General features: G+C 31.2%; 2 protein-coding genes and 1 pseudogene across 2 annotated transcripts; 1 reads left to right on the top strand and 2 right to left on the bottom strand.

Moving 5' to 3' along the window:
• Positions 1 to 1,420: 1,420 nt before the first annotated feature.
• Positions 1,421 to 5,621, bottom strand: LOC113852032. Its single transcript, XM_027482293.1, has 5 exons — positions 4,837 to 5,621; positions 4,596 to 4,734; positions 3,491 to 4,519; positions 2,139 to 2,511; positions 1,421 to 1,661 (listed from the first exon to the last, which is right to left on the bottom strand). Exons 1-4 carry the CDS (start codon positions 5,619 to 5,621, stop codon positions 2,143 to 2,145), a joined length of 2,322 nt encoding a protein of 773 aa, XP_027338094.1. The 3' UTR covers positions 1,421 to 1,661; positions 2,139 to 2,142.
• A 4,641-nt stretch (positions 5,622 to 10,262) lies between these two features.
• On the bottom strand, positions 10,263 to 16,091 carry LOC113852033 (annotated as a pseudogene).
• Positions 16,092 to 16,705: 614 nt separating this feature from the next.
• Positions 16,706 to 18,272, top strand: LOC113864866 (7-deoxyloganetin glucosyltransferase-like). The gene is made up of 2 exons (XM_027499062.1): positions 16,706 to 17,228; positions 17,335 to 18,272. Exons 1-2 carry the CDS (start codon positions 16,706 to 16,708, stop codon positions 18,270 to 18,272), a joined length of 1,461 nt encoding a protein of 486 aa, XP_027354863.1.
• The last annotated feature ends 4,816 nt before the right edge of the window (positions 18,273 to 23,088 follow it).

The following is a 23,088-nucleotide window of genomic DNA, read 5'->3' on the forward strand; positions in this document are numbered from 1 at the left end:
TTATATAATGATAAAGTAGGAGATTGTTAGACATTTTTTTAATATATGAACCTCATATGTTATTAATTATGTATTATGTTATAATAAAGTTTAATTCTAATTAAAGTGATCTTATAAGCATAAATATATTGAGATTTATAACATATTATTTGGTATAGATTATGTGTAGATATCATAAATCTTATTTCTATTTTGATGATGGGCCAAATTCTAAAAATTAAAAATTAAAAATCAATAGTTATAACTCTTTATGAAAAAGATATAAGCTTCAAAAGATATAACTATTCATAAAAAGATATGTAACTAATATAAATAAAGGGTCATGGTTCCTGAGTCAGAAGGAGAATCTTCTTTTCTAATATTCCATCATTAGAGAAGAATAAGATAATTGTGCATAAGGACTTAGAAGATTAAAGAACCTAAAATTTCTTCTTCAAATTATCTTCGATGAATTTAAGAACACTTTCGCTTTAATCTTAAATCAATATTTCTTACTAAGTTGACATGAAAGTCTTCTGTTAAAATTTCAACATAGTTTCGTGTACATTACGAGGTTTTGTTTCGTACAGACCCTCAACGCAAGTATTACCACCGTTAAAAAAGGCTTGGCTGTTACCCCAAAGAAAGAAAAAGAAAAGTAAAAAAGCCTTGCTAGATCACCTGTTATTTAATATTTCAATAATCAACTTGCATTTTGCATTCACCCTGCACCATGTTTGACTTGCGAAAGATTAATAAAGCATTACCCAATTACAAGATACTCCAAACTAAATTTCTGCATTATTTAATTAGTAACTACTTTCTTATGCAAAGCAAGACTAAATTACATATTTCTAAGAAAGTAGAAATGTCCAAATTTAATTATTAACAATTAACAAACACTATCCAATATCTTTTAAACATTGGCTAAAAAAATAAAACCACATTTTTCATTAAAATATTTAATACACTTTTTATAATTTTCGATACTCTCAATGTAATTTTATAAACACTTTCCATTTATTAACTTAATTTTAAGAAGACCCATAATTATTTAAGAATTGCTACCAATACTAACATCTCATTCATGAATGTATAATTTAATTATCCATAGTGGCAATGTGTATTGCTTTTATTCCTAGAAAGCCTCCTCTACACTAGTCATTTGCGGGATAAAATTATATGTTAATAATTTAACCGGACAAATTTATTAGCTAGTTGACCTTTTCATGAACTAAGCGTCTGTTTATTTTTCACGTCCTTAACAAAACCACGTTCCCATTGCCACGTAAATCAAAATTCACTTCAAAATCAATTTTCAATTTACATAAACGAACCATAAAGAAACACATTTTGACACACTCAAGGACAAAATTGTGTATATGCAGTTCATATTTCATTTGGTGGAGGTGGTGGAATACACACACTAGTTATGTACGGAGTTCAAATCGGAAGCATTGTTCCAGCAGTGTTATTGACTACAGAAAACAAAACTACTTGAAAATATTATATATTGGTTCTCATACGAATAAACGGCGCAATGTGTGATACTACAACATACAAGGATAACATAATACAATTTAATCCATGCAGGAACCATATTGAGTATGCCATCAAACCCCAATTGCTGGCTTTTCTCTTCTAAGTCATCTCCCTCTACGGTCTTGCAAAAGATCACTTAGCTGCCAAAGTTAAAAAACTATGAAGTTGGCACGAAATATAATAATATAGGCTTGCCTGCTACTGCAGTCGTGAGAAGTATGATGATAACAAAAATACTAGTTAGGGACAAGACAAGCAGATCAGATTCAGCTCAAAATATGAAAGGAAATGAAAACCAACTCAACAGATAATAGTTTTCTTCACAAAGGAGTAAATCAAATTGGAATCTCCCCCCCCCCCCCCGCACCCAGCATCCCCAAAATGACTGCAATATTTTTTGTTTTGTATTTCAGCCTTTGCAGTAAAACTGTTTTCTTCATCTCTTAGTTCTTCCTATGATAAATAATCCGACCCTTAATGAACTCAATTTATCCAAGTTATCATCTGAGACACTAGTCCAAAATCCATATTGACACTTGAGTAACTTTATAAAACCAAATTACAAAGTTTGGAACTATCCCTATCATACCATTAATCTACAGAGAAACAGCAATTACCAGTCTAAAGATGGCCAGGATTCGGTGATCCACTGTCCAACACATTGATTTGACCAGAGATTTTTTCCTTACAGGCTGGACACATGAATCCAACAGAATCTGGTTGTATTTCAGAATTAACAGCATCATGGTTAAACTCTATTCCACACCACACACACACAGTGGTAAGTTGATTTCTGCCATGATCCATATTTAGCATAACTTCTTGTGGTTCAAACCGAACTGGGGATGCATACGTCCCTTCCATCATTGTGCTATTTGTCAATTCAGTTGGTACATCAGGCAGGATAGGAGAATCTTGAGCCTTTGCAAAATCATACTCAACCGTACCTATTTCATTCAACCTCAATTGCTGGAACCCCTTCACATTATCCTGTTCAAGGTGAACACTGTAAAATTGTTTTCCTCCCTGTCAATGAGCAAGATCAATAATAATTTTTCAAGGTAAGATCAGCACTGCCAACCAGTTGAGATGCATCATGGCAGAGAAGTAGCTAATTGTTCATAAGAGAATGAAGCTTAGCTTTAGCAAGAGTCCAAAGGAGGGGGAAAAAGTGCAAGGAGACATGTGCAAGGCTGATGACAAAGCAAGATATCATGCACACATTCCTAATATAGTAAAACTAAAGCCAGGTTAGACCTATGATTCCTTTGTCTACCCAAAAACATTCCTTCCAAAAGAAAGGGCTCTTTCTTTTTCTCTTTGTAAGATATATGATATGAGAAAGAAAAACAAAATCTACATGGAAAGGAAGTATTAGATTAGAAACAAACGAAGTTAATCAACCGACAATAAATAGACAAAGGGTGCTTCTAAGCTTCATGTATTCTTTAAAAGACATGTATGCTGAAAGTGAAATTGCTTATGGATGAAAAAAAAAAATAAACAATACTCAGCATTGCATGGAAGCATTGACAATTATATGTAATCCACACTATAGGATTATTATGGAATGATAATTGCTCAGACAACAAAAGCGGTTCTTAAAACTGCATGTGTTTTTAAAAAATTCAGGAATGTGAGCCAAGAGCTTTGCAAATAATGAAAAATTACAGCAACAGTTCAATACAAAATAAAACCAGAATACATTTAGAAACACAGTTGAAGAGAAGCACTGCAGCCCATATGCCATGCACGTGCATATGCACATAAGGGCCTCAAATCAATCACTTTCTAATAAGACCTTGATATAATATATGTAGGAATATTCCCCAAATTTTTCAACATATATGGAACCCTGACAATAAAGGCATCCATAGCTAATGCCTTATCCCTTATCTGAGCTGAATGCAGGAAAACAATCCAAAGATTGTTCTGTGGATATAGAGGGGTTAGAAACCCTAGAACATACCACATTTTCTTCAGAAGTTGGTATTACCATCTCTTGGACAATAGTGCTAACAGGTACATCCTTCAAGCCATCTAAATCAATTTTTAACTCACTCCTATTACTATTGTCTTCAGATTCCAGTATCACGTGATTTCTAGATAAAGGAAGTAAAGGGTTTTGAGAAAATCCATCCAAATCAATTCCAGACTGATCAAACCCCCCAACTGCCGATTTTGCATCATCTTTCCCTTTAGAAGTCTCAGTTGAATTAACATTTTTCTTATTTACAGATAACAAGCCCATGTTATCTAGAAAAGTAACCATCTTTGCATCTATCACTTGATCATCATCATCATCATCAATTTCCTCCACTTCTCCATCCAAATTATGAACCACATTTTTTCCAGTCAAGCTATCTTCCATTTTCCGTTCACTGATTGGAGACTCAGAGTCTCTGTCATGATCCAAATCACCGACAGCAATTTCTGAAGCAGGTATCTTATTCAGTTTAGCTGAACTGTGGGGTTCCATGACAGAATCCTCCATAATAGAGTTTTGAGCAATTTCAATGAGGGCATCCATCTTAGATATCCTTAAAGGCACATCCTCGCTAACTGGAGACTTGTCTGCCCTCTGGACATTTCCTTGACCCGGGGAATCTTCAACCCTCCTCACATAATTCCTAACATGGATCCCCACATGACCATTGTAGCGGCGCCTTTCCAGAAACACCTTGTGGCAGAACTGGCACTCAAACTTCCCATCTTTAATTATAACCCCATCTCCAACAGATGAACCAAGCCGATACCGCCTTGTTGTTCTCTGGTGAAAAGACAACAAGTGCTGCAAGTATGAATCCTTCTCATCAAAGCTCATGCTGCACTTGTGACATTCAAATAGGTCATGAATCTGCACATCTGCGAGATTTTCAATCCCCAACAAGGCCACTTCCTTCACCCGTTCATTAGCAACAGACAAACCAGGCACGTCAGAGTTAGTCGCAACAATCTGCCTTTGATCTTGATCCTCATAATAGGCAACACCTGCAGACTGCAACACAGCCCATAAATCTCCACAATAACATCAAAACAAATCAACAACAGCAACACACAACACAAGTACCTACATTTTCAGCATTCACTCTCTGTTCCTGAGATACATTTTCACTCCTACGACTAATCTGTAACTGTGCATCACTGTGACCAAAAAGAGACTGCAAATACGAAGAAACCTCTTTGCAAGACACGAATTGCTGTCCACTGGGGCTGAAGAACATCAAACAAAAGAACACATATATAAACCCTTGAACTAGAAAGGAAACAAACAGTAGCAAAATAATGGAAACAGGAAGGGAAAGGAAGAAAAACCTAATGTATCTGCGGCAATAAATCCAAGCGCGACCATCCTTTCTCTTCAAACCGAGAAGAAGCTTCCAACGAAGAGGCAACACATCACCAAAATCAGCAGCATCGACAATCCTCCTCTTCTTCCTCCGGCTTCCCCATTGTCCCGGCAAATCCCTCAAAAACCCTAACAACTCCTCTTCGTTGCACAACCCTTCGGTGCGTCTCCTCAGCTCCTCCGCGAAGGGGTTATCGGCGTTAGCCAAGGCGGAGAGATCGATGGCAACGCCGTTCCTGTTAACGATCTCCATTCCTCTGTAGCACTCCTCCAAATGCACCTTCACCTTGGGCTTCCTCCCTCTCTTCCTCTTTCTCTCCCCGTTGCCAAATCTCACGGCGTCAGGTTCCGGTCTCTGCTGAGGAACGCAAAGCTCCACTTGGTCGAACTTAGGGTCCTCCCTGATGAGTTGCTTAAGGTAATCGATGATGACGCGGTTTTCGGCATTTTCAGGGTCGTGAGCGGGGAGGAGAGGGGGCTTGGGGGCGGGGAGAAGTCCGGCGAGGCGGCGGCGGCGGAGGGTGGGGGAGGACTGGGGACGAGAATAGGTCTGACGGCGGGAACCGGCGCTCTCATTGAAGAGGGTAGGGTCGATTTTGGGAGTGACGAGATGATGGGTGGAGCGAATGTGGAAAGAGGAGAGAGAGAGTGCATAGAGCTCTGATTGTGAGAGAGTCGTTGAGTCAATGCATGCAAGCGACTCTACCTTCAATGGCGGTTCCTTGCTGACGTTGGTGCCCACTGTCGCCATGTTTTCGTTTGAGAAATTGTAGCAATCAAAGCAATCTTGTTCTCAAGTAATTATTATTATTATTATTATTCGACTTCACCTGCGAGCATTTGTTTGACGAGTAGGAAAGTTGGAGAAAGATGTAAAAGGAAGTTCTAGATGTTGATGCATTTTATTGCTTAGTTTAAATATTTGCATTTTTCATTTTATTACTTAGTTTAATGTCAATCATTTCTTGCTTCGCAATTAAATTTATTCAAGAACTAACTATTATTTATTTACAACTATTATAATAATAATTAAGGGTAAAACAGGTAGTGCCAATTAACATGCCAATAATAATAATAATAATAATAATAATAATATTTACCTTTTTTAATAATAGTTTCTCTGTTCTTTTTCATTTGTGACTTAAATTTATTTTATAAAATTTAAAAAATAATTAATACCTTAATTTATCTAAAAAATTATGTAGTTTCCAGTTCTATATTGATTTTTCATAATTAATTAATTTTTTTATATATTAATCTTACCCATCAACTTTTAATAGTGGAAAAATATATTTTTATAAATTAACATATAAGTAAATTACAAAGGGATTTGTGATTTGGTCTCATTAATTTTTAGACTTTGAAATAATTAATTATCAATCTTATAATAAATGTGTAAAATAATTCAAAATTTTGTAAAGGATAAAAGTATAATAAGAAAATTTGAAAACTTTCTAATATGTGTTTAAGATTACATTATAAAAAATAAAAAATAGTAAATTTTATTTAAAAAATAACATTTAATATTATTTATGCATTGAACCTTTTTATTTTTTAATTTTAATAAAATTTTATTATACGTATGATTTTATTTTTTAAACTGAATACATTATATATATATATATATATATATATATATATAACTGAATACACGTTAAAAATTAAAAAATATATTTTCTAAACTTTTAAAGTAAAAAATAATAAATAATTTTAAAAAACGGTAACAAATGGAAAAATTAATTAAATGCAAAACATATACCAATTAATTATGCTAATATAATGCATACAATACAATTAAAATAGAGATTAATTATTTTGAGTTAATTTGCTATTTTTAATCTTTAAAAAGTACAAATAGGACACAAAATATGAATAAAATACGATAAAAATATGGAGATACAAAAATTTTAAAAATTATAAGATACAACATAGTTATAATATAATGTATAAAATTAAATTAAAATTAACGTAGGATAAAAATTATTTAAAATTATAAGAAAGAAATCATGTTTAAACATGTTATTCAAAATAATAAATCAAGTAATTATAAATAATAACTTAATTAATTTTGTTATCTTTCAAAAATATTTTTTGTATTTAGTCCTTCCTAAAAAAATTGTAAACATGTTATACAAAATATATTGTTATTTTACAAAGTTTTCTTGTGATTTTTATTTAGTTTTTATAAATATCGTAAAACAATTATTTAATCTATCAAATCTTTAAAAAAACTAATTTAACTTATAAATACTATCAGTTTCTGATTTTATCTTTTAAAGTGAATAATCAAATAAAAAAATTTAATATTTGAAGAAGCCAAATAAAAAGTAAACAAAAAATATTATTTTGTAAAAAATATTTATTGAAATTTAAAATAATAAAAAATAAATAAAAATTATACATTTTTAGGCAACTAAAAATTTTAACCCACACAAAATTATGTTGCTTAAATAAAAAATAAAAAAGAACAAGATTAGTTTATATATAGGTGAAAACTTCAATACTGATACTTTATTTAGACTATTAATGAAATGAAATAAAAAAAATAGAAAAAAAAAGAAAGTAAAAAATAAAATGAAAAAATAATATCACGAGATTATTATATTTTATTATTTCTGTGATAGTATTATTCTTTAATTATAAAAATTACTTTAATATTAGAATTATTTATTATAATTGAGCAGTTACAACGATATAGCGAAAACATGTTAAAAAAATATCTTTTAAGAATAAAAATATTAAAAAAGTCACTACCAAAGTTTAATAAAGAAAACTTTAGAAAAACTTTAAAAAATGATCTTTGAATCAAAAAATAAGTTTAAAAGTCATTTACTTGTAAAGAAAGTATTAACAACAAAAAATGATCTATCATTTATGTATTTGTACCCATCCTCTTTTTTTGCTGTTAGATTTAACAAAATGCTAAATTTGAGTTTTTTTCTCTTCTCATGTGTAAAATTGCTTCTTGGTATTAAGTATAAACTTGCATATTGCAAGATTTCTATTTTCAAAAGGCAAGCTTGTTTCTCAAAATTTTCCATTTTTCTTAATAAACAATCTTACTATTATTTTATTTTATTTAGAAGTAATCTCTTTCTCGAACAAAAAAAAATTGGTTTTCACAATACTCTTTTGCAATTACTTTTTACTACCCTTCGAATTTTGTAATCATTTTAAATTATCATTATAAATTCACAAAACTATGAATAACTAAGTTCTTTTTAAAAAATATTTTTAAAATTATCTTTTATCCTTATAATACTAAACTCTTAATTAATGAATTCCATCATCTCCTTACATATATTTTTTATATTGCCTTGTAACACTCTTTCTTTTACTAAATAATAATGTGTTTCACAATGACTTGGCCAAACATAAAAAAAATATATATTTTTTCTAAATAAATGAATAAATTTTCATTTTAGTCCCTCACTTATGTAATATGATTAAAGTTAATTTTTTAAATTTAAAATTAATAATTATCAATCACTTTAATTTTTGTTATTAAAAGACATTAAAATTAAGTAAAAGAGTCATGATTTACCCCTTAAAGTGACAACTGAAAAGATACATAATGTTATTTTAGAATTTTTAAGAAATAATTCATTTTCATTCTTAACTTTTAGAATTTTCAAACAATATCATTTCTTTTTTTTTTTCTTTTAGTTTGTCTTATTCTATAATATTTGCTTCTCCAACTTTTTCTTCTACTTTCAATCACTATGAACTACTTCCTTATTATTGACATTGCTATAATTGGCTAATATCATTAATCATTTTCTTTCCTCGCCTCTAAGTCTTGACATTGTTATCATGCTAATATCATTGATCATTTTCTTCCCTCACTTCTAAGTCTTGCATCATGAGTCACTTTGTCATTATCGATATTTTATCTATCATTTCCACTACTTTTAACAACTACAAACCACCCTTTCTTTCATCGATATTACTCTTATTTGGACAAAACATTGTTGATTCTCTTTTTCCCTCACTCTCAAGCCCTACACTACAAGTTACTTTGTCATTATCAAGATTTTTTCTATCATTTACTCCCTCTTCCTCAACCACTACAAATCACCCTCTATGATCAATATTATATTATTTGGCCAAAAGGTTATTGATTTTATTCCTATCTTATCTCTGAGATTTTAGCTTGGCATAATTGTTAAAGATAAATGTCACAGTCGTTGAAAACAAAAACGTCATGAAAGAAGACAAACTAAAAGAAGAAGAAGGGTGTTATTACTTGAAATTATCGAAAGTTAAAAACAAAAAATAAACTATATTTTTTAAAAATTAAACGTTATTTGTTATTACTTTGTTATTCAATTTTGACGTCTCAACAATAAAGATAATACATTTTAAAATTTTAATTTTAAAAATTTAATTTAATTAATGTTGCATAATTTAAAAATTAAATATTTACTCCAAATAATTAATAATTGATTAATTATCACAATTTGTCTTTGTCGCATAATTATTCAATTAACGTAAATCTTACAATAATTGCACAAAGCACATGAAATTCTGAGTTGCCACAGTGTTGTCTACTTCTATACTTAAATACAGTGAACTACCTCTAGCTCCATGAAGCCATTTTTCCTAATCATACGAAAAATACTGAACCAAATGTCAAATGAGTGTCTTCGTCGCTAAACATAATTAGCATCACAATATTCTATCATTTTTCTTGACACATTTTTCTCATAAAATATTCCATGATTAATTCTACTTTAACATATCTAAAAATTTAGAGCATTGTTTTCAAATGTGACTTTTCATATATGCACAAATAAACAAATGACATCTATTTCCAATGAGATGTTAAGTAAGAGTCAGCCAATTGAATTTTTTTTTATATCAAACTGGCTTCTTTTACTCATTCATCCTTTTTTTTTTTTTTTCTAAATCATGTGAATTAACAAAATTATCTCTCTCTCTCTCTCTCTCTCTCTCTCTCTCTCTCTCTTTGTTATTTCAATAGACGATAAACCTAGTAAATCGATAGGATGGAATTTGCATGATAATTACGACAAAATCATCTCTCAAAACAGTACTTTTCACTCATATCTTTTGATGCTACGTACTCTAGATAGCTAATTTTGTAAACAAAATGCCATTTACAAGTTATATAAAAGTATGGGCTTCATCCTATGGGTATATAAACACACAAAGAACTCATATAAGTAATGTTGCCTTGCATATAATTGTTAACCTTAGTTTTACACATGATACTATCTGATATTATATAGATTCAGACGAAAGTCAATAACTAATCTCAGTACATATTCAGTTTCTTAATATGTTCCATATAATTAACGGATGTAGCTAGGTTTGCAGGTTTATTTTGTGTGAATATCCGAAGGCTAGCTATTTCAAAATAAGATGTATACTACAAAGGATAAAAGTGGATCCACCTTTCAAACATCTCAAAGCATCGTTCATGGAAGTATTCTGTAGGGGAGTGACCCGATCCCTGTTCGAGATATGTCAATTTTAATTTATACAAATACAATTAGTTCACATAAAAGGTCACAATTAAACATATCATTCTCTTACCTTGAGAGTTGCATAGGTCAAACGATATCCTATATTAGAATATACAACTCTATACCTGCATAACACAACAATAGTTCATTATGATTTTGACTTATTGAGAAATTATTCAACTTAAATGTGCTCACAATTTGATTAAAAAAATATACAATTTTTTATGTTTTCGTGACTAGGACATGCATATTATTTTAGTTATGTTTTAATGCATGGAATATGTATACAATGTTTTGCTGCATAAAATGGTTGCTATCTACAATCACTCTGTAGCCATAAGAAAATTATTGAAAAACATACTTACCCAGCAACTTGACCATCAACAAACCAGGGCGTCCAAGGAGCATCAACACTAAGATTCAAGGATTTCAACCACTGTTCGGTAGATATATGAGGTATAACCATGTCAAGGTCGCCACTATACACGAATTTTTTATTTACCGAAGTCAAAATCACGTAAAATTCAAACCCATTATTAGATGTAATACACTTAACTAGTCCCTAAATTATTGAATACAAGTTAAATCAATCTCAAATTACGAAAATGTCAATTAATCCTTAAATTATCAAACATTAATAACTTTATTGTTTATGTGATTTAATAACTAAAAAAAATCGTTGTTTAATAATTTTAAAGAGTAAAATGATACTTTCATAATTTTTAATACTTGACACAAATTTAAAAGTTAATTTTTATATATAAAAATTTTATAAATAAATCTTTAAATATACATTTATTCTTAATTTAATTTTTACTTTCAAGTAAACAACTAAGGGTGGAAACCTCACAACTGTTGCCCAGCAAGTCATCAACACTTACTATCTCTTCTCCATCCATAACTTCTTCCAAATCCCCAATCTAGGATTTCACTTCCCTCTCCTTAACTCCCATTCTTACGCCTTTAAATTCTTTGATTTCAACTCCAACAAGTGGATGGATACCTTAATAGACACACTCTCGATTTCTCTCTCTACCCCTTCCCTTTCCAACCTACTCCACCCCCTTCTCCCTCTCCTCCTAACCAAACCTGTGTTGTCTCTTTTCCCTTCTCCTCGAAGCCCTCTTTAACTATACTTGTCCTTCCCTCACCCACCCCCTATAAAGCTGCCAATTCTCTCTCTCATTTATCCAACTCCATTTCCCAACATGATAACCTTACTCAAATACTCGCTTTCTACTTCTTCCAAGCCCTCTCTGCCAGAATCTTCTCTCCTAAACACAAACTTCCTTCCCCTACTTCTTTTGAAGACTTTACTTAAGTTTAAAGATTAATAGTTGAAACTAATTGAGAATAAACGTATATATAAAAATTTATTTACAAAATTTTAATATATATATATAAACTAACTTATAAATTTGAGTTAAATATAAAGATAACAATATTATTTAAAATTAATACTAAATTTTTCAGTATTAATAATTTTATATTCTAATTTAATATATTATTTCATTATTGTGTTGACACATTGAAAGTGAATATGAATAAAGATATAGTAAAGTGTCTTACACGTAAAGTAATACTTGTAAACCTGCCCTGGTAAGACTCTTCTGGTAAGGAACTACATCTTTAATGTCTTTATTATATGTGGCATTGACGACTAGATTGCATCTATACCATCGTTGAATAGTTCCCTAATTTTCATGAAGGGGAAATTGTACGTAGTTGGAATATAAGAGAACACATATGTAGCATTAATAATGAACAACTGGTATGATCATACCTCACGAACGTGTAGAGCTTCTTGAACAGTCTTATTATTTGCCCATATATCTGAAAGTATATAAACAAAATTCTACAAAACAAAAAATTGAATATTGGGTGTGAAAATTATATTAGCAATGCACATATATGAAAGGCAACTATATGTAATTTAGTTGAAACCTTGCACCACCAGTCTCTAGCTTTATGTTTTAAAGATAGATGGGGGAATCTCTTGACTTCTTTGAGGGCTCTTTGAACCAATTCATCATCTGGTTTTGGTGATATTCGAGCACAATTAGGTTCCAAAATATTGTCTTCATAAAGATCGCCAAGGCACTACAATTATGGATATCCAACTACACATTTTACTTTAAAATGTTTTGAGAAAAAATATTATACACAATATTTTATCCTGAATTGTCAACACATCAATAGCCTTAATACCTCAGCTATTGGTTGAAGTGCTGCCACACATTTTGCATCCAAGGGATCTACTTTGTAGTACCAACCGTTGCACTTTTCTTTGGCTGCCTGTGAAGAGAGTGACTTATATTAACCACCAAATTTTTTTGTCAATAATAAACATTTCAAGAAAGCTGCTGGAAGAGGTTTTTATTGTAAATTATAGTAGGCAACTTTTGTCCTAAAAGGTATTATGATTAGTCTCTGAATTTATATATATCTTGCCTATTGGTCCTTAAAATTTATATCATAATCCTTCTAGTGTCTCAAGATGACCTAACTAAAAGATTAATGTAATACAACTTTTATAAATTTAAGGACTAACTCATACATTAAAAAATTCAAGGCCTAAAATGAAAGTGAAGAATATTTCCAAGGATTAAGTTTTTTTTTTTTTACCCTATATTATATAACAATTGTTAAAACGCAGTGAAACATTGATATAATTAGTTCCCAAATACCTCATAAAGCTTGTCTGATATGAGAGCCATATTGCGAGCATAGGGTACTCTTGAATTTTGCTCTAGCGGTGTACTAGTATGTGGAGAGCCACTGAGGAATCCCTGAATACATGTCAAAGAAAATTATATATATATATACACGTAATCTTTTAAAGCCCCCAAATATGATGCATAGTGACCATAGAAACGCACGCATCACTTACTATCAAGTTTATATATGGCTGCTGTTTAGCTGCATTACCTGCATATACCACAAGTACGAGTCTTCTAAATTAAAATCACCGTCTTAGTATGGTAATTATGCAATCTTAGTCATTGGTTCCAAAATCTATTCATATACACCTATGGGTCCGTCAATTTATCAAATTTCAGATGGTCGATCGAGAAGAAAGGCCAAGATAACAATATTTGACAGTTTAACATTTTATATAAGTTTACACTTTTGTCCTCACAAAAATTTAATTGGTTCAAATCTAATTAAGAAATTTTACTTTCATAGATTGAATACATTAATAGCAAAGGAAACCTATTATTTGACTTGATTTATAGACAACAGTGATGATTCAAACTTCTATTATGTCGTGTTCATAATTAGATCATGTGATTCATATTAATTAGACCTATAGAATTAAAATTTGATGTATTATTGATTAACAAGCCTCATGAGTATACTTTTTGCCGTAGTTTATATAAGAAGAGAATATTCTATTTTCAAGGTCAGGACATGCTACAATACGGGAGGAATCACAATGGTATTTGCAAATCACTTAATAATAAAATATTACATGTAAGAATCAAATTAAAGATTTTTTTAATTTATAATGATTATTGGATTCTACCGATTGAATTAACCTACATAATAAACTGGCATCTTAGCTACAGTTAAGAGAAGAAAAGCTTGATCATTCAAACTTACCATCTAATATATACTGTGAAATGATTGGCGCAAACAATCCACTGTATGAATCCGTGGCAATATAGACCCTATTCAAGATATATTCTGGATGTTCAATCAGCCACTGCATTTGAATTTAAGTTACATGCATCATTTTAGTTAAGATAATATAACTAGCAAGTATTTTCTAGACTAGAATTGATGTTACCTTCCTTAAGAATTTGTAAGTTTGTCTAGCTGATATCGTGTCTGAAATAACGTGACCTTGTGGGGTTGTAGCATAGGAGAAGCCAGTGCCAACAGGAGCATCAAGAAATATTATGCTAGCTGTCTAAAAATTTTAATCATAACTGTAAACCAATTGAAGTTACAAATTGACAAGACAATTATAGTGGGGGGAAATGGGAGTGATGCGAGGTTTTCACCTTTGTCCAGGCGAAGGATGTTAAGATTAATTGTGGTAAACCCCCAGAATAATCTGTCCCATTGAAAGCCAGAGGACCTTAAGAACAGGAGAAACAAAATAAATAATATACCATCTCACTATAATGACTCTCCTGATTAAAATTTTTTACTTGGTTTGAAATCTTATAGTCATCACTAATCACATAAGTTATCTATTGAAAATTTATAATTTATAAAAAAAAAAACATATATTTAAATATGAGTGGTGGAATTTTATTATAAAGAATATGTTAGAAAATATATTACTAGCCTTTTTTTTATATTTTTAAATTATTTAAAAAATTTGTTCTAACATCAACGACCGAGATGATATTAAGTAGCCAACTCCCAAGAAAATATTATATAGGGGTATGGAAATAAATTACCTCAAGTTGGGTAACCTTCCTCAATACTTAAGGAGGGAAAAAACAAAGATTTAGATATGCGAGAATCACATATCTAAATTAATCAGCAAGAGTAGCTCATGCATTGGAACATACCAATTTGGTAGAATAGTCCATTTAAACCCGAACATCCAGGGCCTCCAACCAAGTAAAGGAGAAGAGGATCAACGTGTGGCCTTCCAGTTGACTCAACAAAATAGTAGAAGAGCTCTGAATCTTCCACCCCTACATATCTTCATCACAAGAAATTATGCCATTTAGCATACATTTTAAATTGAAAAAGGAAAGGAAAATGCAAATGAGATTAAAGTATATCTGTCAAAAAGACCACAGATTTATATTTGCATATCCTTATAAAAAAAATTATAGTTTTAGTTATATATGCTACCAGCCAAACCTAAAAGTAACTTAGTTTCTTTACTTTGACTAACAAAATTTCATTTTTTGGACAATATCCCATACTTTGAGCTGGAGAATCAATATCAAATCCACTTCTCATCATCGATGTTAATTATACTAATTAAATATAGTAAACAAATCTGGGAATGATTGTGCATACTCAAACTATAGACTTTATGCACGTTAGAGAGAGAGAAAACAATAGTTTATTTAAAATGAATTACATCGAACATGTAGTTGACTTGAACCATGTCAGATAGTTCATATACTATTTGCATTGTCAAAAAGGTTTTTTTATTTTTTTAGGTCAAATTAGTTTTATGGGCCTACCAAAATAAAATATCAATGATTCAAGGCCGAATAGTTCAAGGCGTAGCATTGGAATTGCTATGTAGACTTTTTGTTTACCAAAGGTTCGAATTTCTCTCTTTCAGAATCTTTACCAAATTCATCAATATTACTCGTTGCAATGTTTCAAATAATAATGAATATCATTATTTCAACTTTTTGATATGGATTCTCTCTTCCTAATATTTTTGGTAATACGGAAAATAATAAAAAAAGTAAGCAAGAAATGAAAATCTTCCTTATCTATGTCTAAGATATATGTACGGCGGGAAAAAAAAACTCTCGTTATTTTAGTTAATTCAATTAAATAGAAACCGTTTTCTTAAAATTGATAAATATGAATTGGGTAAGCACGTTGTGTTAAAAATTATGCATATGCTCATAACAAGAGTGAGATGCAACCTACCCAGTCTCAAGCTTGAAAGGCAACGGACCCTGAAAGCCGGGTAAGGTGTTGACAATGTTGCCACAGTGTGCATTATGAAAGAGATGAAATAGTAGCAGCAGCAACTGAGATGGAAAGAAAGACATAAAGGAACTCATCGACACAGCCATTAAATCTTGTAAATTTTTTAGCTCCAACCACCCTAGTGAGTGATTCAACTGAAGGCTAATTAAGTTTATTTATATAATCATATATTGTACAAAGGTAGCTTGAACCGTCGGTATTTACTCCACATCTTTCCAGTAAAGTTCGGTAGCTTGAAAGTTTATATCTCCCATTCAATTAGTTGTAGGATCAAACTAAAGTCCGTGGAAACATTAGGAAAAAGGATCATGAGTTACGTCATTAACATTTTTTAACGATGCGTCTTTATATTTTCACCTCGGGGTTTATTTTTAAGGTGTGTTTGTTGTTGTAATCTATCTCTAATACTATTTTTTTTAAAGTGAATTTTGTCTAGAATATTTTTTTCTCTCTGATAATCATATTAATAATAAGGATATTTTGTAAAAAAAATAAAATTAAAATAATAATAGATATGGGTGCGAATAGGCAATTTTTTCAACGTTGAAATCTTTAATCCAATTCAAATAAAATAGGCTCCACGTAGAAAAGGTTGCTCTTTAAGAAACATTTTTGCCTCACAAAATAGTATATATCTCTCTCTTATGTCGGTAAGAATGGGCAGCGAGGAAAATCTTGATTGATATGGTCGTTTGCAAAGATGGGTTGCTTTGCAGAGAGAAAGGAACATGCTGTGCTCATTCCATTTCCACTTCAAGGCCATATCAACGCATTGTTCAAACTAGCAAAGCTGCTTCATCTCAGAGGCTTTTACATAACCTTTGTACACACTGAGTACAACTACAAACGTTTGCTCAAATCAAGGAGTCCCAATGCCATCGATGGGCTTCAAGATTTTTGCTATGAGACCATCCCAGATGGCCTTCCCCCAATGGATGATGATGCTGATGTTAGTCAACCCATACCCTCTCTTTGTGACTCAATTAGAAACAACTTCATCCACCCCTTTTGCAACCTTCTTGAAAGACTTAACCGTTCTGCTTCTGCTGGCCTCATTCCTCCAATTACTTGCTTAGTTTCTGATTGTTTCGTGACTTTTCCTATACAAGTTGCCCAAGAACGTGCACTCCCTATCCTTCTCTTTTGTCCAGTCAGTGCAGCTTCATTTTTGTCTTTTATGCACTTTCGAACTCTAGTTGAAAAAGGAATCACACCCCTCAAAGGTATCAATTTAAGTTCTTTCTCCATTGAGTTTTGTAGCAATGTGTACTATATTTATTCATGTATGGATCTTTCAAAGCTATTGGCTTTTGTGGTTATGATATGCAGATGAGAGTTATCTGACAAATGGATATTTGGACACCAAAGTAGAATGTATTCCAGGTCAACAAAATTTTCGCCTCAAGGATCTACCTGGCTTTATAAGGACAACAGATCCAAATGATTTCTTGATAGAATTTTTCATTGAAGTAGCTGATAGAATTCCCAGAGCCTCTGCTGTTGCTTTTAATACTTGTGATGAACTTGAGGGTGATGCAGTGAATTTTCTCTCCTCTATGTTACCTTCTCTTTACACCATTGGTCCATTACCCTCATTTTTAAATCAAAATCAAATTAAGCACTTGGCATTTCTAGGATCCAATCTTTGGAAAGAAGATGCTTTCTGTCTTGAATGGCTTGAAAACAAGGAACCCAGATCCGTTGTTTATGTGAATTTTGGGAGCATTACGGTTATGTCTGCAGAGCAGCTCCTGGAGTTTGCTTGGGGTTTGGCCAAAAGCAAGATACCCTTTTTGTGGATCATTAGGCCTGACCTTGTCGTCGGTGGTTCAGTGATTTTGTCATCTGAGTTTGTCAATGAAACAAGAGATAGAGGCCTAATAGCAAGTTGGTGTCCACAAGAGCAAGTGCTGAACCACCCTTCAATTGGTGGATTCTTGACTCATTGTGGATGGAACTCAACGACTGAAAGTGTTTGTGCTGGAGTTCCTATGTTGTGTTGGCCATTTTTTGCTGATCAGCCAACGAACTGTAGAAATATATGCAAAGAGTGGGACATTGGGATGGAAATTGATGCCAATGTGAAGAGAGAAGAGGTGGAAAATCTGGTCAAAGGATTGATGCTGGGAGAGAAGGGAAAAAAGATGAGGCAAAAGAGCATGGAGTTGAAGAAGAAGGCAGAGGAGAACACCAAGCCCGGTGGTTTTTCCTACATGAACTTTGACAGAATGATTAAGGATGTTTTGCACAAACAAAATCAGATTTAGTATTGACATATTGATCTTCTTCTGTTGAACATGTAAGAGCAGTGGATGTGAAAAGTTTGTTTTTCCTATTGGTGAAAGGGATAATCGAAAATATCCATTTTTAGTTGCTTTCATTTACCTCAAATACTTTTGAAACATTGTGTAATCATGGGTTCTTTATTCCACCTCCTTCTTGTCTTATTATTATGCATTCCCCTCAAATAGTTTAGGCTTCACTGTCTCCTAATGGAAAAAACAAAGTAACAGGAACAAGGTTGGCTCATTTATAAATGAGGAGTTAAGGAATCGTTGAGTTTAAGAAAATGTGTTTTATTTTATAAAAACATCGTCTAACTTCTATTTGAAAAAATGTATAAGAAATTAAACAAAAATAATGTAGTGCTTTTATAATTAAAAATGAAGAAGAATAAAATGAAAATATTTTCTTAAATTAAACGACTCTTAGTTTAATTAGTCTAAATACTTTAGTAATTATATGGCGTTCTCCTGATATTTCCAATGGCATAGCAAGCTCCAGGTTAGAAGGTATTGAAATTTCTTTTGTAATTTTTGGCAATTCAAGGTCAGCTTTTAGTTGTAGTTGTGGCTTTTGCGATCTGCATTTGGTATTTGTGTTCCTAATTAACTATCAAACAAAGAATTTTCCCAATTTTCATAAGGTGGCTTGGGTTGGTTTAAATCATAGCTTACATAAAAATACAATATAATTTTAAAATGTAATATAAGTATATCCGTGTGTCCAGTGAATTTGAGGAAAAACTTATTTAATGACCAGCAATTCATAATTAGATTATCAAATAAATAAATAAATAAAAATTAAGCAAAGAATCAAAACTAATTGTATAACTTGCAGGAATTTTAAATATAAAATTAAAAATAACATAATTATATATAATACACATTATAACATCTCAATACAATTTCAACTATATGTAATTGAATAATTGCATTAAATGCGTAGCTGATGAGAACCGACGAGTCATAAGCAATCCGGATGAGAACCCATGAATTATAAGCAATCCTTGTTTTCGAGTGAGCGTATATTACTCTCTTATTTGATTGCTATTATCCCACTCTAGTAGCTGTCGCAACAGTTATATAAGCCTAATCAGATGAGAGCAGGAACCTCTCACTGGACACATAGAATAGTCCAACCCATAACAGACTATCCACCCTAAAAGCCCAATTACAAAATTTATATAATAATAATAATTATTATTATTATACACATTTATTTTACGTCATAATTAATAACAATATAACCATAATAATTTAATAATGTTAATCCATAAATTAATATAAATATAATATTAATGTTAAAAAATCTAACATTCTCCCACTTGGATAGCATTATTAAATTACTAAGTTCACAAACTATGTTGTCGTAACAAGTTATTAATTATCACCAAAGAAATAGTAAGCTCTCGATAGTATACAATTATATCCGATAGGGGTATACATTACATACTACAAGCAATTTATATTTCAATAACAATATAGATAAAGAAAACATAAATATCATTTCCATAAAGGTCCAAATAAAAAAAAATTGTCATAAAAGATATGTCAATAAAAGTGACGTCAACAAAATATATATTTCATAAAGAAATTAGATAATAATGTCAACAAACAAATACAAAATTTAACTCCCACTAATCCAAAATATCAAAAGACTTGACCAGACCCATATGAGCTACAAGATTCTAAAAAGCTCCAATGGTTAAGCCTTTGATTAGTGGATATGCTAACATGTTCTTTGTAGCAATGTATACAATGTGAGTCTAAAACTCAAGTACTTTTTCTCTAACAAACAAATACTTTAGATCAGAGTGTTTCAAACGAGTAGAACTCTTATTATTCTAAGAAAGAAGTACAGTAGCAATATTGTCGCAATAAATCACAAGTAGCCTAAATATACTCTTAATAATGCGGAAGCCAGAAATCAAATTCTCATCAGCTGATGGGTTTTTTTTTTAAGTGTATGAAGCCCACTCGCGTGGCTGAGAGAGCGCCGAGTGGAGGATTATTTTAATATTAAATTTTTTAGACAATTTTCATAATTTTTTAAGCACTGTAAATATTTTTTAATTAATTAACTCGTGCTTAAATTAATTAAATAATTATTGTATTGATGGAATATGATCCAATTTTTTTTATACACATGATTATACTAATATTTGATATTTATGACATTTTTTATACTATTCACTCTCTTTTTTAATGTCATATATGTTAAAAAAATTAGTTTTATGTAAATTATTTGATGTAATTTTGGTATAATTATGATTTCATGCATAATATACATATTTAAATTAATTTTGAATGCATGATTATTCTGTATAAATGTCATCCCACCTATCGTGAGACCATTTATACATGACTTGTGTAAATTATATAATTATATATTACATTAATAATAATTATATCCTATTGATGTGTTGCTATTAATGTGATTTGAAAATACTATGCAATTATGTTTTGCTTACGTCAATTTTGTACTAATACCCTATCGGTGTTAGGATTTTTGTGACATGAAGTTTTGTGCATCGTATTCATCCTTCTTATTTATTGTGATCCGGGACCCTTAGGTGGGATCATAGTAGGTAAGAAATTTTGTGATGGGCATATTATTGTTGCACTTGAGCTAATTGTGCATATTAAACTTTGTTGTTTCTCATATAAGTGTCTATGCCCACATCAGTGTCTATGTCCACTTCGATGAAAACTTTGAATAGGACCAATTATGAGGATTGAGTTGACTTTGTTAAATTGTTCCTTGCCATTTTCTAATGTGAATGTTGCCCTTATTGAGAATAAGTCTAAAGTTTCTACACCTGAATCTTCCGCTGCGGTTATAGTAAAACATGTTAAATGGGCTCATTCTAATAAAATATGTCTAGTAATTATGAAGTTCATCATAAACAATGATCTTGAAATGAGTAGTACTAAGAAGTAAGTTTAGTCACAATATCCGTCGCTGATAAATTAGTGACAAATTCTTTGTCAAAGATTCGTCGCAAAATTGTGAAATCTTAATAGTGCCTCTAAGCAAGAAACTTAAGAAATTTGATAAGACGAAAAAGACTTATTATCTTTCATTGTTCATAAATATCAATTAGCAGTTTCTTTGTAGGATATTGTGTAGACTCTAGGGGGTTCTAGATTTTATTATCTTACTTATACCACTAGAGTTGTTGAGTTACATGATATAAGTATCTTATAATGTATGATATTACTACTCCTTCGAATATGATTTTCTGCATTGTTAAGATATTTATAGTTTGTGTTAGTTTATTTTGACATCTTGTTATGGCCACATATTGTTGATTAATCTAGAATAATAAGATGTTTTGATTTGTGTTGTCCAAGTGTGAGATAAATTGTTGAATATTTTGTGTGGATTAACATAAATCAATTTTTGTTATAACTTGAATTTAATTCTAGATTAATTAGATATTAAAATATTAAACCATGTTGTTTAATCGTGCTGTCTAGAATAATAAGATGTTCTGATCTATGTTGTCCAAGTGGGAGATAAATTGTTGAATATTTTGTGTGGACTAACATAAATCAAAATTTGTTATAACTTGAATTTAATTATAGAATAATAAAATCCATTTATGGTTTGAAGTAAGTTTCTAGACAGTGGTGCTTGAAGTTTGACCAAGTGGTCACTTCTATTGGCTTCAAGGAAAATGCTTGAGATCTGTGCATTTACTTGAAGATGAGTGGGAGCAATTTTATCATCTTTGTCGTACATGTTTATGATATCTTTGAATGAGACAAAAAATATATTGAGTAGCCATTTTGATATGAAAGACCTTGATGATGCTTCTATTATTCTAGGCATCCAGATATGTTATGACAGGTCTCGTGTTACTCTTAGATTGTCTCAGAAAAGGTACATTAATAGAATCCTCAAAAGGTTTAATATGTATTCTTGCTCCCTATGTGTCGCGCCTATTCAAAGGGGTGAGAAACTCTCTAATTTTTTGGTATCCTCATGATGATAGAGAGTTGTTTGAAATAGAAAAAGTTTCATATGCTTCCGCTATTGGGAGTTTGATGTATGCTTAAGTTTGTACTCGTCCCGATATTGCTTATGTTGTTAATGCTTTGGATAGACACTTGAGCAACCCATGTTTGGGTCATTGGAAAGCTGTGAAGAAGGTCTTGAGATATTTGCAGGGAACCAAAGATTATATGTTGACCTATGCGAAGTCTAATCAACTTCAGGTCATTGGATACTCTAATTTTGTAGGTTGCCCTGACGACCGTAAGTCTACTTCAGGCTTTATTTTTATGATGGCGGGAGGAGTTGTATATTGGAAAAGTGTCAAATAGATAGTTATAGCTACTTCTACTATGAAAACAAAGTATGTCGTTTGTTATGAGGCTACCCGCTAGGCTATGTGGCTCAAGAATTTGATTTCTAGTTTCCGCATTATTAAAAGTATATTTAGGCCACTTGTGATTTATTGCGACAATACTGCTGTTGTACTTCTCTCTTAGAATAATAAGAGTTCTACTCGTTTGAAACACTTTGATCTAAAGTATTTGTTTGTTAGAGAGAAAGTACTTGAGTTTTAGACTCAAATTGTATACATTGCTACAAAGAACATGTTAGCATATCCACTAACCAAAGGCTTAACCATTGGAGCTTTTTAGAATCATGTAGCTCATATGGGTCTCGTCAAGTCTTTTGATATTTTGGATTAGTGGAAGTTAAATTTTGTATTTGTTTGTTGACATTATTATCTAATTTCTTTATGAGATATATGTTTTGTTGACGTCACTTTTATTGACATGTCTTTTA

The sequence above is a fragment of the Abrus precatorius genome, unplaced genomic scaffold (assembly GCF_003935025.1).
Source record: "Abrus precatorius isolate BTA unplaced genomic scaffold, Abrus_2018 Scaffold10, whole genome shotgun sequence".
NCBI classification, from domain to species: domain Eukaryota; kingdom Viridiplantae; phylum Streptophyta; class Magnoliopsida; order Fabales; family Fabaceae; genus Abrus; species Abrus precatorius.